Source organism: Lynx canadensis, chromosome C1, assembly GCF_007474595.2.
Source record: "Lynx canadensis isolate LIC74 chromosome C1, mLynCan4.pri.v2, whole genome shotgun sequence".
NCBI classification, from domain to species: domain Eukaryota; kingdom Metazoa; phylum Chordata; class Mammalia; order Carnivora; family Felidae; genus Lynx; species Lynx canadensis.
The window spans coordinates 36,151,743-36,166,317 of record NC_044310.1 but is presented as its reverse complement, the minus strand read 5'-3'; the positions used below and the strand labels follow the sequence as shown (position 1 = coordinate 36,166,317).

The 14,575-nt window shown below is 50.9% G+C and overlaps 1 protein-coding gene across 9 annotated transcripts in view; it reads right to left on the bottom strand.

Annotated features, from left to right (window-relative positions):
* Positions 1 to 2,971: 2,971 nt before the first annotated feature.
* The window catches only part of MAST2 (microtubule associated serine/threonine kinase 2), a 225,052-nt gene continuing 213,448 nt past the window's right edge, over positions 2,972 to 14,575 (bottom strand). For 4 of the 9 annotated variants that reach the window (XM_030323924.1, XM_030323927.1, XM_030323928.1 and 1 more), the window contains 14 exons: positions 13,401 to 13,539; positions 10,689 to 10,821; positions 9,756 to 9,921; positions 9,149 to 9,250; positions 8,764 to 8,886; positions 8,477 to 8,586; positions 7,969 to 8,123; positions 7,438 to 7,721; positions 7,132 to 7,329; positions 6,055 to 6,278; positions 5,734 to 5,856; positions 5,171 to 5,307; positions 4,860 to 5,053; positions 2,972 to 4,550 (listed from right to left, as the gene is read on the bottom strand). In XM_030323924.1, the coding sequence (XP_030179784.1) occupies positions 3,025 to 4,550; positions 4,860 to 5,053; positions 5,171 to 5,307; positions 5,734 to 5,856; positions 6,055 to 6,278; positions 7,132 to 7,329; positions 7,438 to 7,721; positions 7,969 to 8,123; positions 8,477 to 8,586; positions 8,764 to 8,886; positions 9,149 to 9,250; positions 9,756 to 9,921; positions 10,689 to 10,821; positions 13,401 to 13,539 (3,614 nt within the window). In that variant the 3' untranslated portion in view covers positions 2,972 to 3,024. Of the gene's footprint in view, positions 4,551 to 4,859; positions 5,054 to 5,170; positions 5,308 to 5,733; positions 5,857 to 6,054; positions 6,279 to 7,131; positions 7,722 to 7,968; positions 8,124 to 8,476; positions 8,587 to 8,763; positions 8,887 to 9,148; positions 9,251 to 9,755; positions 9,922 to 10,688; positions 10,822 to 13,400; positions 13,540 to 14,575 lie in introns of all 9 variants that reach the window. The other 5 variants (XM_030323925.1, XM_030323926.1, XM_030323929.1 and 2 more) reach the window with 2 other exon arrangements.

The window sequence follows — 14,575 nt, the reverse complement described above, 5'->3', positions numbered from 1 at the left end:
GCCAATTAAATCTTTGTTTCTCCTGCTCAGTCCTCTATTGGGAGGCACCTCACAGCATACCACATGCAGGGTCACCACTTAGCCCAGGTTCTCTTCTACTGTTTCACATTTCGGGGTGGAAATATAAAATTCATCTGGTTATGTAAGCCAGAAATGCAGCAGTCATCCACAAGGCCTTCCTGTTTCTTGTCTACACAAAACATCACCAACCCATATCAGTTTTACTTTCTAAATGTCAAAGACTTCACTTCTCCCCAACTACATTGCTTCACTTCATTGCTTCACTCTAACCTTAATACTGCAAAGGCCTCCCTTCTTCCATTCTTGCCCCCCTCAGATATATTCTCATAACAACCAGAGTTAGCTTTTCTTTCTTTAAAAAAAATTTTCTTTAATGTTTATTTTTTTTTTATTTTTTTTTTAATTTTTTTTTCAACGTTTATTTATTTTTGGGACAGAGAGAGACAGAGCATGAACGGGGGAGGGGCAGAGAGAGAGGGAGACACAGAATCGGAAACAGGCTCCAGGCTCCGAGCCATCAGCCCAGAGCCCGACGCGGGGCTCGAACTCACGGACCGCGAGATCGTGACCTGGCTGAAGTCGGACGCTTAACCGACTGCGCCACCCAGGCGCCCCTTTAATGTTTATTTTTGACAGAGAGAGAGAGAGTGCAAATCGGGGGGGTGGGCAGAGAGAGAGGGAGAATCTGAAGCAGGCTCCAGGTTCCAAGCTGTCAGCACAGAGCCCAATGCAGAGCTTTAACTCACGAACCATGAGATCATGACCTGAGCCAAAGTCCGAAGCTTAACTGAGCCACCTAGGGGCCATCCCCCGCCCCCTGCCCCCCGCCTTTTTAATGTTTCAGAGTTAGCTTTTCAAAATACAAATCTGAACCTGTGTAAAACCATTAATTTTCAATTGCTCTAAGGGTAAACCACAGAATTCCTAAAATGGTCTGGTTTCTCCCACATTCAGGATCTCATCCCCCACTTCAGTTATTCTTCCCTGGCTCCTTCCCTTCAGATAGTCCCAATGTCTTGGGTTTTCTTCCTTCTGCAACTATTCTTTATACAATCCCCATCTATTCCTATGGCTTTACCAACTATTTGCTGGTAGTTGTCAAATCTGTGTCCAGCTACTACACTTTCCATCAAGGTTTTCCTAGTATTTCAGACCACCATAATGGATCACTACATCATTTTCTCTCTGGTCTGCTTGTTCCACTAGAGCCTTCCTTATATACTGAAGCCAGTGATATTCTAAAACATAAATGTGATTATAACACTTTTGTGCAGTTGTCTTTCAGAAACCCCTCCCCTCAGGCTAATCTAGTGATGTTTCTCAAAGAGAACACCACTGGCACTTGAGACAGCTGCCTTGTGCATTACAGGATGCTTAGCATCTCTGTGCCTACTCTTTCCTCAATCACCTCCCACTTCTAACCTAAGAGAGGTAGTTCCTCCCTCCCACAAACTGTTGCAGGATGTGCTTGCCCCCACCTCCTTCACCTGTGGTATTACGGTGCTTCTAACCAGATCCTGATCTACATGGGAGGCTCCCCCAGGCAACCAATTACCTGTGTTCTCAGTGTCCAGTACAGGCTGGCTGAGGGTCTGCTGCCAATGAATGACTGAAGGAAAGAGGAAGTGAGTTCAAGAAGGGACTGAAGGCTGAGGGGCCAGACATCTACTTGTGGACTCTGGCGCCACAGGCAGGGTACGCCCTCTGGCGGCCACAGCCTTCTCCATGCAAGGTGACAATGAGTTGAAGGGTGCAGGAGGCACCCAGCCAGTGGCCCTGAGGCATTTTCCTGTCTCCAGTCCTCTGGACGCCTCTCCTTCAAACCTGGGCATTGGATTATGGGACAATTAGTGCAAGGCCATAGTTTGAAAAGTCCTCCATCACCATGGAGGTACTCCACCACAGCCTTACTTTCTGCTCCTGTGATGCCATCTCCTGACTCCTCCAACACAATGGCCCCATAGATGTCCTCTCCCCTCCCATACCACCTGCTCACCCACCCGCCAATGCAGTCCCACTCACTGGGGGCCATCCACCTTGGTAACGTCTACTTCCGTTGCTAAGGCCCATCTGACAAAAGCCCAGGAAGGGCTTACTGGCTACAGACATTAAGGCATCTCTGTATTTTCACCTCAAATGGGCTTTCAGTGTTTTAACAAGTCATTTCTCCCTTCATTTCAAAACTCTTCCCTGTCTTGGATTTTAGGATTCTCTTCTTGCTGCTGTTTCTAAGTCCTCTTTATTTGCCTTAAATGCTAGTGTTCCTCAATGTATCACTATTGATACATTGATGGCTCTCAAATTTCTATCTTCAATCCAGATTTTCCTACTGAGTTCCAGGCCCATGCATCCAGTTACCTTCTGAATGTCCCTCAAGTACCTCAAATATATCCCAAGTTTAACTCCTCACCTCCTTCTACCTCATCGTCTGGCCATGAAACATTCCAAGTTAGGAGATAAATATGGGTTGTGGAGTCAGGAAAGACCTAGGTTCTAATTGTAATTGTGCCCAAGCTATGTTAATATCTGAAAACCCAAGTTCCCTCCTCTATAAAGCCAGACTATTAGTTGCTAAGGGGTCTTCTATAACTCCCCATCACTTACAGAAAGTCTAAGCTCTTGGAAGATCATTAAATATGGCCCTTGCCAAACTCACTAGACCCATTTCCACTTTGTTTTCTGTTTCTTGAATATACCAAGTATATGGTAAGTGCTGTACTTTTTGCTTGGATACTCAGACTAATGCCCCCCCAACTCTTCTAACCCAGCAAACTACTATCATCTGTCCTGGAGGTTGGAGCTCAGACGTCGCAGTCTCTGAGAAGCCACATTGGGCTTAGGCAACCCTCCCCTGACAGGGGAAAAGTGTGTTATTCACCACTCTATTCTCAGCGGTAACAAAGACCTTGAGTTACATTTGTGTTGACTGAAAGAAACAAGACAAAGATGGTTTCCAAGAGCATGTATTACACAGATCTGAGTGCAAGAAATGGCAAACGACTGTTAGGTTTGCTTTAAAAGCTCATCAGGCACCAATGCCAAGTCCTGATGCTTTTGAGGGCCTGCTGGGTCTCGGCCTCTCCGGAGCAGGCTGGGCCCAGGCTCCTGGGTGAGAGGGCAGCTTCTGCGTGGAATGTCCTGCTTCCTATCACCTGAGGCATCAGGCACTTTGGTGATGCCCAGGGCTGGCTCCTCTTTCTCTATTTGTGCACATTCGGGCTCCCACAGCCAGGTTTGGCGGGGAAACTCACAAGGTGGATGGACCGGCCCAGGGGCACCAGGTGGCCATGACTTCACCTCCTGTCTGGGAGACAGGTTCTCTGAGTGGACTGGAGTTATGGTTTCCAAATCCTGGGAGCTGGCCATCCCACCTTCCATTGTTGCCTTTCTGCTTGGGGATGCCCTGTCTGGACCCTCAATAAGAAATTTCCAGGCCCATGGGCCTGGCTCTCCAGAGGTCGAGGCGACAGCAGAGGGACTGGTAGGGAGAAGTCCTGAAGAGCTAGGACAAAGTGCTGTTAGTGCCTGGGTATGGAAGTGCTGGGCCTTCCAGCAGCCTTCAGGAGGGATAGGGTCTGTGGGTCCAGCCTTACCTAGGCTGGGGGCCGGTGATGAGGAGCTGGCAGCCTCCTCAAAGGCTTGTGGGATCCCAAGCCTCCTCTGGGGGACACTAGGGCCTTCCATTCCGGGATCCTTCAGTGTGATCTCTGTCAACAGGCCTGGGGCCGCTGAGCCCTGGCTCTTGGGGTCCCTAGACAAGAAGGCATCCTCTTCCTCACCCTCTCCTGCTCCTCTGAGGGGTGGGTCCCGGCCCACTTCTGGGCTTGGTGCCAAGCTTGGTTCCTGTACACCTTGGCTGTTCTCCGGCCCCTCCTCGGTGTCATCCTCTGAAGAGTCAACCTCACGGATGGCTTCCTGCTTCTGCAGCGACTCTCGCCGTTCAGCCCGGTCCTGTCGGAGAGCGCCTAGGGCCCATGAGGGAGAAGGCTGCAGCACCCCCTTCCCTGGCAGTGACCCTTTCCCAGACAGCACACTCCTGGTCCCAACCACCTCTAGAGGGCTGACTTCCCTGGGCGGCAGTTCCTTCTTTAGCTCGGGGTGGGGCAGGTCAAGGCTATGCTTCCGAGAAGTGGCTAGCTTCTTCTCGGAAGCAGCAAGCGCAGCTGCCAGTTTCTCAGCTGACTGTACCCTCTTAAGTAGTGGTGAGCGGGGCGGCTCTGCACTCTTGGGTCGTGAGAGCTGCCTGCCCAGAGGAGGCGACAAGTGAAGCTTGGTGGGGAAGGCCTGGGCTCCATGTCCAGAAAGGGGTGATGGGGAGCGCTGGGGTGAAGCTGCTGGCGGTGGGGAAGGGGTATGGGCCAGCGGTGACAGAGGGATGCTGCCGGCCGACTTGCGCCGTGGAGAGCGGTACTGGCGCTGGAGCTTGGGTGCCAGGCCGTGCAGGGAGCTGGGTCGTGTGTGCCCAGAGCCGGCTGGAGAACTGGGCACGCTGGAGCTGGGGGAGCTGCTCTGTGATGAATTTCCTCCCACTTTGCACACACAGACAGACACACAAAGGCAGAACAATGTTAGCTGATAGAAGTGACTGAGGGGCAAGGCAGGGCTAGCCCTAGAATGTCCCAGGATCATCAAGGTGACCCTAGCCAGTGAACCAGAGCCCAGGCTACAGAAATAAAGTCACCCTCCACCCCTGTCACCTCCTCCCTAGGACTGCTGAGTCTTTCAGGGGGTAGGGTGAAGGAGTTTCAGAGTGGGGCCGCAGAGAAGCACAGAGGGCCTATAGGCTCTTTCCTACCTCCCAGGGGCTGTCTCTGTGATGTGCAGGGAGCACTTCATACCTGAATGCAGAGCATCAGGGGTCACCCGGTAGCCCTGAGTGGGAGATCGGGGGGAAAGGCTGTGGCTGTGTGTAGGAGAGCCTGGCCCGCTCTCCCCTGATGATAAGGAGCGGTTAAGGGAGGAAAGGCTACGGCTGGTGTGCAACAGGGATGCCTGCTTGGTGATCTTCCGGAACAGGGAGCTCCTTTTTTTGCTGCAGAGACAAGAGTCAAGGGCTGTGTGAGTTGGTGCACGAGGCATAGCATATACTGGGCCCAATAGCCAGGGCTCCGAGCACACACAAGCACCTAGGTGGCTCAGTCATGCTCACCTTTCTTGCCCATCTTTGCCCCGGCTCCGCTTACTCCTTCGGGCCATCTTGGCCTTATAGCTGCCCTTCCGAGCTGGCCCCACTTTAATGGATGTGTTCTCCAAGGGCGTTGTTGAAATAGACACCTTGTTTCCACTCTGGGGAACAGAGCGTGAACCCAGGCTAAGGCAGGGAACATATTTTTGCTCCTACCCTCACCCTCAGGCATGGCTACCCCACAGCTCTAGCTTTTGTCCCTACATTGACAGGTGTGAACCATAGGCCTGTCTTCCCACTTCACAGATTAGGAAATGGCTCCAACTGGAGCCTGGACAGTTTAGGGTTGGGAAAGTGGAGAAGAGGCTCATTTGTCTTGTTCTTCAGTCCTATCCATGGCTCAGAAGGATCCCTGGGCCTTGGTCAGTGAGAACGCTGCTTTCCAGCAAAAGCCCACTGCTATGGGTGCGTCTGTCCTCAGTGCCATGGGTGTGTGCACCCAACTCTCCCAATTCCCCGTAGTAAGTCATAGACTTATAAGGCAGGGTCACTGGGGGACCACGTCAGGTAGCATACCCAGCACTAACCTTCAGAATCAGCTCCACCACTTCTGTGTGCACCAGTCCATGCACAGGCTCCCCGTTGACATGAGTGATGAGGTCACCCTGACGAAGCCCTGCCTCACTGGCTGGACCTCCATCCTCCACGTGCTGCCCCAGGGAGATAACAATCCTCAGCCTGGAGCCTGAGTGTAAAGTGTGGGGCCTGGTTCTGCTGTTCCCCACCCCCACTTTATACCCTGAGGATAGTTTAGGCAGGGAAAGAAGCAGGGACAGACAGGCCCTGATAGGGGGAAGGCAGAACAATGACAAAACTGGGAGACAACAGGTCTGGATGGCCAGACATACCCACACCATGTGGTGCACAGTGTAGACGTCTGAGTCACCCATGTAGACACGGATGGCCCGCAAGGTGAAGCCATACTTCTTGCCAGCTCGGTGGATGACGATGGGGGGCCTCGAGCTGCTGAGGGCTGGCAAAAAGTCCCTGCTTGGAGAAGAGTCCCTGGATGACGGGTTGGATGACTGGGAATGTGGGGACATGGGGCTGGCCAATGGAGAGCAGGTGTGTTCTGGAGAAGGAAAGACAGGACTGAGCAGGTCAGAGGACCCTGGCCTGGCCATACTTCCAGCCCAGCTCCATCTAGGCTAGGCTGCTGATGCCTCACAGCTGTAGTCACAGGCAGAGACTAAGCCCAGGGATGTCTTCACCACAGACTCAAGAGCAGCAAAGCCCCTCACATGCCCAAACCACCCCCCTTAGCCCAGGAGGTGATGGCAGCTAGCACTTACTGAATACATACTTGTATCCATCAGGGGCCATATACGCTCTCTGTACGTATTCATACGTCCCAATTACCCTGCGAGCTACCACTAGTAAGTTCTACGATTTTTTTTTTTAATTTTTTTTTTTCAACGTTTATTTATTTTTTTGGGACAGAGAGAGACAGAGCATGAACGGGGGAGGGGCACAGAGAGAGGGAGACACAGAATCGGAAACAGGCTCCAGGCTCTGAGCCATCAGCCCAGAGCCCGACGTGGGGCTCGAACTCCCGGACCGCGAGATCATGACCTGGCTGAAGTCGGATGCTTAACCGACTGCGCCACCCAGGCGCCCCAAGTTCTACGAAGGAACTTGAAACTCAGAGAGGTTAAGCAACTTTGTCAAGGTCAGGAGCCAGGATCTGAATGTAAGCTCTCTGCCTCAGAGCCTGCACTCATTACATAGTGCCATCTCGCCTTGTGGCATATGCACACACAACCTGACACCAGTGCACACTTTTAGAGACCTCTCATCTCCTAACAAGGAGGCAGCAGTGACACACAGTCTCTCAGATACCTGCCATGCACAGACCCTGCCAAAGGCCCACAGAGATTCCAGGGCCCTTCCTGTGAGTTTTATCCTAGTTCCCTGGAGGGGCTTACCTGTAGGAATGAGGAGGGACAGGGTTGTGGCTGAGGCGGACTTGATCACTTTGTTGATGGGGCGAGTGGTGCGCTTTTCTGCTGAGTCCCCGGAGAGCAGTCGGTGGCGGGCCCTGCGTACCGCCAGGTCACTGATGGCCTTGGCTGTGGCTCCCTCAGTCAGCTGTGGGGTCCCACGGCCTCCTCGAGTCTCCAGAGCTGTGGGCCCAAGTGAGCACTGAAACCTGCAATGCAGTGGAGCCTCACCCCCCTGCCTGCCTGCAGCGTCCTCCATTCCTGGCCTCCTGGCCACCTGCTGGGCCACACCTGGACTGGAGCTGCAGCTCTGGCCAACAGGCTCCTCATCTAGCTTCAGTCGCCGCTCTACTGGCCGTTCAGGGACAGGCCCAGATACCCCTTCTCCAGATGGAGGTGTCAGAAGCCATGTACCCTCCAGCTGCTGCCTCCTGGGGGTGCTGCTAGCCTCCTCAGGGCCCTCAGGGAAGTGAGGAGCATCCAGGAGACCTGAGCAGCGGCGTCGCACTGTCAGTGGAGGGCTTGAGTCGCTCTCCGTGTGGGATGACTCTGACACTGACAGCCTCTTCCGCAATCTGTGAGACACAAGGCCCAGGGTGAGACAGGCAGGTGGTCTCCTTCCTCCAGCTCAGGCTTCCTGAGGGGCTCACAAGAGTTGTAAGTCATAGAACTTTTTTCCTCTGACATTCCCTTCAGCAGCCATCCCTGGGATACCCCCTCACTGCCACCAGCACTGCCCCCCAGCATCTGAATCTCGCCCATGATCTGTAACAACTAATGGATGGCTATGCTGACCACCCTAGGTGGATTCTGGGTGCTCACATCTCAGGGGAGCCAATCACCCAGCTCCGGTCTCGGCCCTTCAGCCCCGCCAGGCCATCAGAGCGGTCGTCCTTCTCCTCACTCAGGCTGCGCTTGGTGGGGGGTGGTGCCCGGCACTCCTCAAGCAGGGACAGCCGCTCCATGCTACTGTACACCTGTGGGCACAGAGTCTGTGCCAGGGACAGGCCCCAACAGCCACACCTCCCAAAAGTATCCTTGGCACCTGAAACCCAAGAACTGGAACCAGTTTTCCCCTTCCCTCCTCCATACCAGATGAACAATTCGAGGAAGCGGCTATTCCACTGGCCTGACTGGGCCTCACCCCTGGCATCTCTGACGTCAGGGCCTGGAGTGGTTCTTGTGATATCTGTCATATGCAGGCTGGGCCCCTTCTTCCTCTTTTCCTAGGGGTAGCCCCGTCACATGCTCCCCCCAACCTGCCCCAGGCATATTCCTTGACAGGTCCTCTTCTCCCAGTCCTCCCCAGCCTAGGCCTGCTCCATCGCACCTTGCTGAACCTTGGAGAGCACGATGAGAACTGGCGGATCTCCAGGCAGCCATCCTCACTCACTTCTTCCTCATCCTCTGAGTCCACGTGGTGGTAGCGCTCGGAGCGGGCTGGGTCAGACACACAGGACAGTTCCCTTTAGAGGCCCTGGGTGGTGCCTCCTTTTGACCTTTATCAGACCTCAGAGGACTGGAGAAGTGACTCCCAGTACCAAGTGGAGGGTGCACAGGTGTTTCTGGGCAAACAGGTAGGATCCCCACTTCTCCCCATCCCACCAGTGGCCTTACTGTCAAAGTAGCTGGTATCATCCTCTGACTCCAGTTGAGGAATAAATTCAGCCTTCTGGCGAAGAAGTCCTGTCCAGTCCAGACCAGTAAAGAACGGATGCTGCTTCACCTCAGAAGCACTGCCTGTGGACAGGGAGGGTGTGGGCGAGGCTCAGGATGAGCTGTGTGGAGTCCAGGCCAGCAAGTCCAGTGAGAACCCAGACCTCAAGAGGCCAGTCCTGAATGCCTCAGCTATGGCACCTTTCTCCTTGTGCTCACAGGAGCAGGGCAGTCTCAGGATCAGATGCGCTGCCCATATCTGAAGCCTGAGCTTCCCGGTTGCATGGACTCAACCTCCCTCTTCCCTCTTCCAAGTTGTGAGAAAGGTCAGTGGGGCCTGTCCTACCTGCACCCAATCTCTCCAGAGGGTTCTGGTGGAGCAGTTTAGAGGTGAGGTCCTGGGCATCTGGCGGCAGTGCATCCTCCCCCTCAGGCCACACAATCTCATCTGAAGAGTTGGGGGTAAGAGGGAAGGAGTGGTTTAGAGAAGGGTCTCAGAGGTTGCAGGCAGGCAGAGTGGGGAGATAAAGAAGAGGGTTCTATGGTAAGACATGGGTAGGGAGGCATAACGGGCCCAGCCCAGAGCCACTGAAAGCCTTGCCCAGGACCCAACTCCTTAAGTTCTATAGGTTCCTGCCCTCCTAGGGGGTCGCACATACCCTAGCCCGAAGCTTGCTCTTGATCCAGCTCACCCTGCCTTTACACTTCAGACACTAGTATACTCACACATACACAACACAGGCATATGGGGGATACATGAACACAAATGGAACAAGCCCCACATGACACACACAGTGCACATGTACCCACACACATTTGCATCTAAGAGGCAAACATACTACACATACACACAAATTCAGAACAAGAACTCATAAGCCTCACAGGTGCATGTGTAAATCATATTTGTGGATCCAGACTCTGTCTCCCCAGTATGCCAGGGTGATGGTACCTACCACTGATCACTTGCCCAAAGAGCTCCTCCGGAGTATCTCCAAAGAAAGGGACGCAACCCACCAGGAACTCATACAGGATTATGCCCATGGCCCACCAGTCCACTGGCTTCCCATAGCCCTGACGCAGGATCACCTCAGGCGCAATGTACTCCGGGGTCCCGCATACCTGGGCACAGAGAAGCCAGGCTGGCTCAGCATCCTGAGGTAGCTCATTGGCATAATGGCTGAAGAAGCGGGGATGTTCCCACCTCTGGAGAAGAAAGTCTCTGAAGGAAGACTTGGCTTACTTTGGTTAAAGAACAAGATCAATAGGGACCCAGGGTATCGGATTTGGAACTGTCGGAGTGAATTTACATACTTCCTAACTAACCAAAACATACACTTCTAGCCTGGAACAACCACTCCCTGAGCCCTTAACAACTCTTTCTGGTATCTTGTTCCCAAAACTGGCCTCTGCCCTCCAGCCTCTCAAAGGACAGACCCTATAGTCACACGACTACTACAGGGATTTGCAAATAGTCACAACCTGAACTGTCAAATCAAGGAACATCCAGAGGCTACTCTCAAGAAGCTGGACCATAATCCAGTGGAGACTTGGAGCAGTGTTCCAAGAACAGGCTCCAGAAGAGCCTTGCCCTTGACCGAGGCTATAGGAGGTTCAGGACAAATCTCAGGTTAGTCTCTGAGAGTAACAATGGTTATATGACCTATTTTCTCCAAACCCTGAGGAAGATGATTTTGGATTTTATATCCATATGATTCTTGTGGCCCACCCTATTTTCCAAATGTTCTACCTACCTCAATACCTCCGTGGAACCAAAAGGTGGAAAAGACAGGAGCTCCCAGTCTTAATATCTAGCTAAGTATATGGCCCCCTACCCTTATTCTGAAGTCTGGAACTCAACTCCCAAGGTCTCAACTATCCTTCTGTACCTGCTTGTCCAGGAACTCCCGGGCATCCTTTTCAATGTGGCCCTCATACAAGTTTGTTGTCAGGCTCATGAGGCCAATTTTAGAAAGGCCAAAGTCAGTAAGCTTGATGTGCCCCATGGAAGTAATCAGGAGGCTGGGAAACCAGAGAAACAAAAGTATAGGGTTATTTCCTAGTTTTCTAAGAGTGCTGATTTTTTATATGCCAAAATTTCCCAGTCAGGCTTCCACAGGGTTCCTGTGGGATATAAGCAGGGTAGCTTCATCAAGGAGACCGGCCCCTATGAAAAAAAAAAATCTCTGGCTTTGTGAGTACTACATTCTGCACAAGAACTAACCTGCCTTTTGCCCATTCCCCCAACTCATTAATGTTTACTCCCCTCAACTGTATTCTATGCTGGGGGCAGGTACCAGCCAGCTGATGGACTGACTTTCTTCCACAGAAAGATCAGCCGCATCCCAAGGCTCTAGCCATACCCAGCCCTCTTTTCTCACTGGGTGTCTCACGATACCCAGACTCAGGGAGAGGCGAAAGGGGTGAATCATCTTGCTCCATGTGCACAGCTGGTTTTAAAATTTTTTAAAGCTTATTTATTTTGAGAGAGAGAGAGAGAGAGAGACAGAGAGAGAACAAGCAGGGGAGGGGCAGAGAGAAAGAGAGACGAGGGGCAGAGAGAAGGAGAGACAGAATCCCGAGCAGGTTTTGCTCTGTCGGCGCAGAGGCTGATGCCGGGGCTTGAACTCATGAACTGTGAGATCATGACCTGAGCCAAGATCAAGAGTAGGTCACTTAACTCACCACGCCACCCAGGCACCTCTCCACAGCTGGTTTTAAAGGAGGGTTGATTGGGAGAAACCAGAAATAAGATCTCACAGAGAATGGTCTCTCTGTTCTCCCATTACATACTCTGCTGGGACCATTTCATTTCATGACAAAGGCTTCACCCTGCCACCCCTTTATTCTGATTCCCAAATCAGCATCTGACTTCTTTTATGAGCTTCATGACTACTAACTGCCCAGATGTCTTATGGACACCATGAACTCAACCTGTCCAAAACAGAGTCACACCGCCTAAGTGGTCTTCTCAGAAAATGATTTTTGTTATCTCTGAGTTCTGTGACAAGTAGTTTATTACTTATAAAAATATCCTGGCTCCCAAAAGGTCTTACACAGTAACTAATGCAACAAAGACCAGTATTAATAATTAAAAAATAAATTAAATAATTAATTTATTATTAATTAAAAACAGTTGATTAATAATTGATAATGAATAAATAATTATTAATAAAATAATTAATATAATAAATAAAAAATTATCCCCAATTTTTTAAGAGGAGGAACATGAGGTTCAGAGAGGTTTAATGAAAAGACCCAAACTCACAGAGTTAACAACGGGTCATTTGAACTCAGGTCTGTCTAGTGTCAAAGCCACTTTTCACAAAAGAGGCTATTCCCCATGCATTAGTCCTGAGCTAGAAGTCTGGATGACATCCCAGACTCCTGCTCCCCTGCTTCTCTTCCACCACCCACCCCAACCTTTTGGTTTCCTTTCTACTTCTTAACACTATCCCCTCTCTTCTGCATCCTGCAGGTGTGGTTGTTTTGGGCCTGATCTACTGCAACAGCCTCACCACCTTTTCCACTGCACAGTGGACTCTCTAAACCTAAACTAAAATCTGTCATTCTATCATACCTTTGGCTAACAGGCCCTTTGAAAACTTGTTAGGACCCTTTATTTTTTATTTTATCTTATTTTATCTTATTTTATCTTATTTTATCTTATCTTATCTTATTTTATTTTATTTTATTTTATTTTATTTTATTTTATTTTATTTTATTTTATTTTATTTTATTTTATTTTATATGTTTATTTTTGAGAGAGACAAAGGGAGAGACAGAGAGTGAATGGGGAGGGGCAGAAAGAGAGTAGGAGACACAGAATCTGAAGCAGGCTCCAAGGCTCTGAGCTGTCAGCACAGAGCCCGACATGGGGTTCGAACTCATGAATTGTGAGATTGTGACCTGAGCTGAAGTTGGACACTTAACCAACTGAGTCACCCAGGTGCCTCCAACCCTTTAAAATAAAACCCAAACCTAACAAAAAGACCCCTGATGATCTAATCCCTGCCTATCTCTCCAGCCTTCTCTCTTACTACTCTGACCAATTAACGACCTCCATTTCCGCATACTGTAGTTCCTAGGTCTCATTCTCTCACACCTGGGTGGGTGCCTTTGCAAATCCTGTTTCCTGGCTTTAGAAAGCTCCTCTCACCTTTTCCATCTGACTTATGCCTTCCGAGAAGCAGCCTATACTCAGATATTTCTGTTCCCATACTAAACTTATGTTCTATAGGCCAGGGACTATTTTACAGTCCAGATTATAGTGCTTGGCCCAGAGAGGCCAGTAAATGTTAGAACACTTGTTTATCCATCTACTAGATGTGCCGATTCTTTCGTTCCTGCTTGGTTTCTTTAGTGGAGCTTCTCAGTGATTCTTACATGTCACCGAAGTCTTATGTGCCTGCCAGACTTACTGGCAATGGTCTTTGCATCTGGGGTGGTCAGGGGCTAGAGTACTAGGCCTAGACGGACACCCACAAGAGCACTATTTCCTAGCATCCATTCTAGGATAGATTCAAACATGCTGTGTCTGCCTCCATCTATTTAGAGATCCAAGAGAGACCCTGGACAAGGAACCAAGAGTTTGGGCATACTTGTCAGGCTTGAGGTCACGGTGCACGATGCCATAGTTGTGTAAGTACTCCAGGGCTAGCACGGTTTCTGCGAAGTACAGACGCACCATGTCCACAGGCAGGGCCCCGATGTTCTTCAGCAGAGTAGCACAGTCTCCTCCTGCAACAAGCCCAGGCTACCATGAAGGAAGGATCCAGTTCCCTATGGTCTTAGGCTTTATAGTCTCTGAGGTCCCAGAGGAGACAGCCTCACAGAATAGCCTCGTGCTAGAGACTGTGAATCTAGCCCTTCCAACGCTGGTATGGGGGCAGACAGAGTGTGGAGACAAGTAGGCAGCATGGTGAATCTGCCAATGGCTGTCAGGGCCACTGTTCAGGCCAGAGAGGGTAGGAACCCAGGCTTCCGTACTTGTGAGTGGATTTGCAGGGATGCAGCTGCGTTATTTTAGGGTATGAGTACTGTATATTATAAACACATCTGACCGAGACTTCAGCATTTGTTCACTTATTTTCTTCCTGACAACTATCCTCTGGTTTTCCAGTAAGATAACATCGTAAACTCTCAGCATGTACCCTGAATTAAAAGGGGAGTTTTGTGTTTCAACTTCAAGCCTTAGGCAAAATATCTTTGGCAGTTGTACATAGCAGCGAGAAGGGAAGTGGGAAGGCCACTGGCAAAACTGCTCTCTCTCCCCCATATGCCCCATGATGCTCTTTTATTCCATCCCCAGAACATTTTGTGTTCTCAAGGGGTGATCCCTTCACAAGCCATCAGCCAGGCCAATGGCATTCCTTTCTTCTGAGGGTCCAGATACAGTCCTCCCAGCACGTAACCTCAGGCTATGTGGCTCTGCTACCTCCTTTGTTCCTGCCTGACGCCAGCAGTAGAGACCGTCCAGGCTTTGAGGTGCAGGATTCTACAACTATTGGGCTGATACATCTTGTCCCAGAATGCCTCTCTTTGCACCTGACATGGGGAGCCGCATGGCAGCTACTGCTCCAGAAGCCTCTCCCTATGAGGGGCAGGGAGATTTGCGCCCACCATGGCCAAATGGTCTCTGAGATCCTAAGGCAGAAACCAATGCCAAAGAGAGATTGGGAAGCCGGGCTCTGAAACTTCACCCCTATTCAAAGCTGTTGGTCCTAGCTCAGGGCTAAGCCTCATGTTGTGCCTTGGCTTCCATGCCAGGTCACCC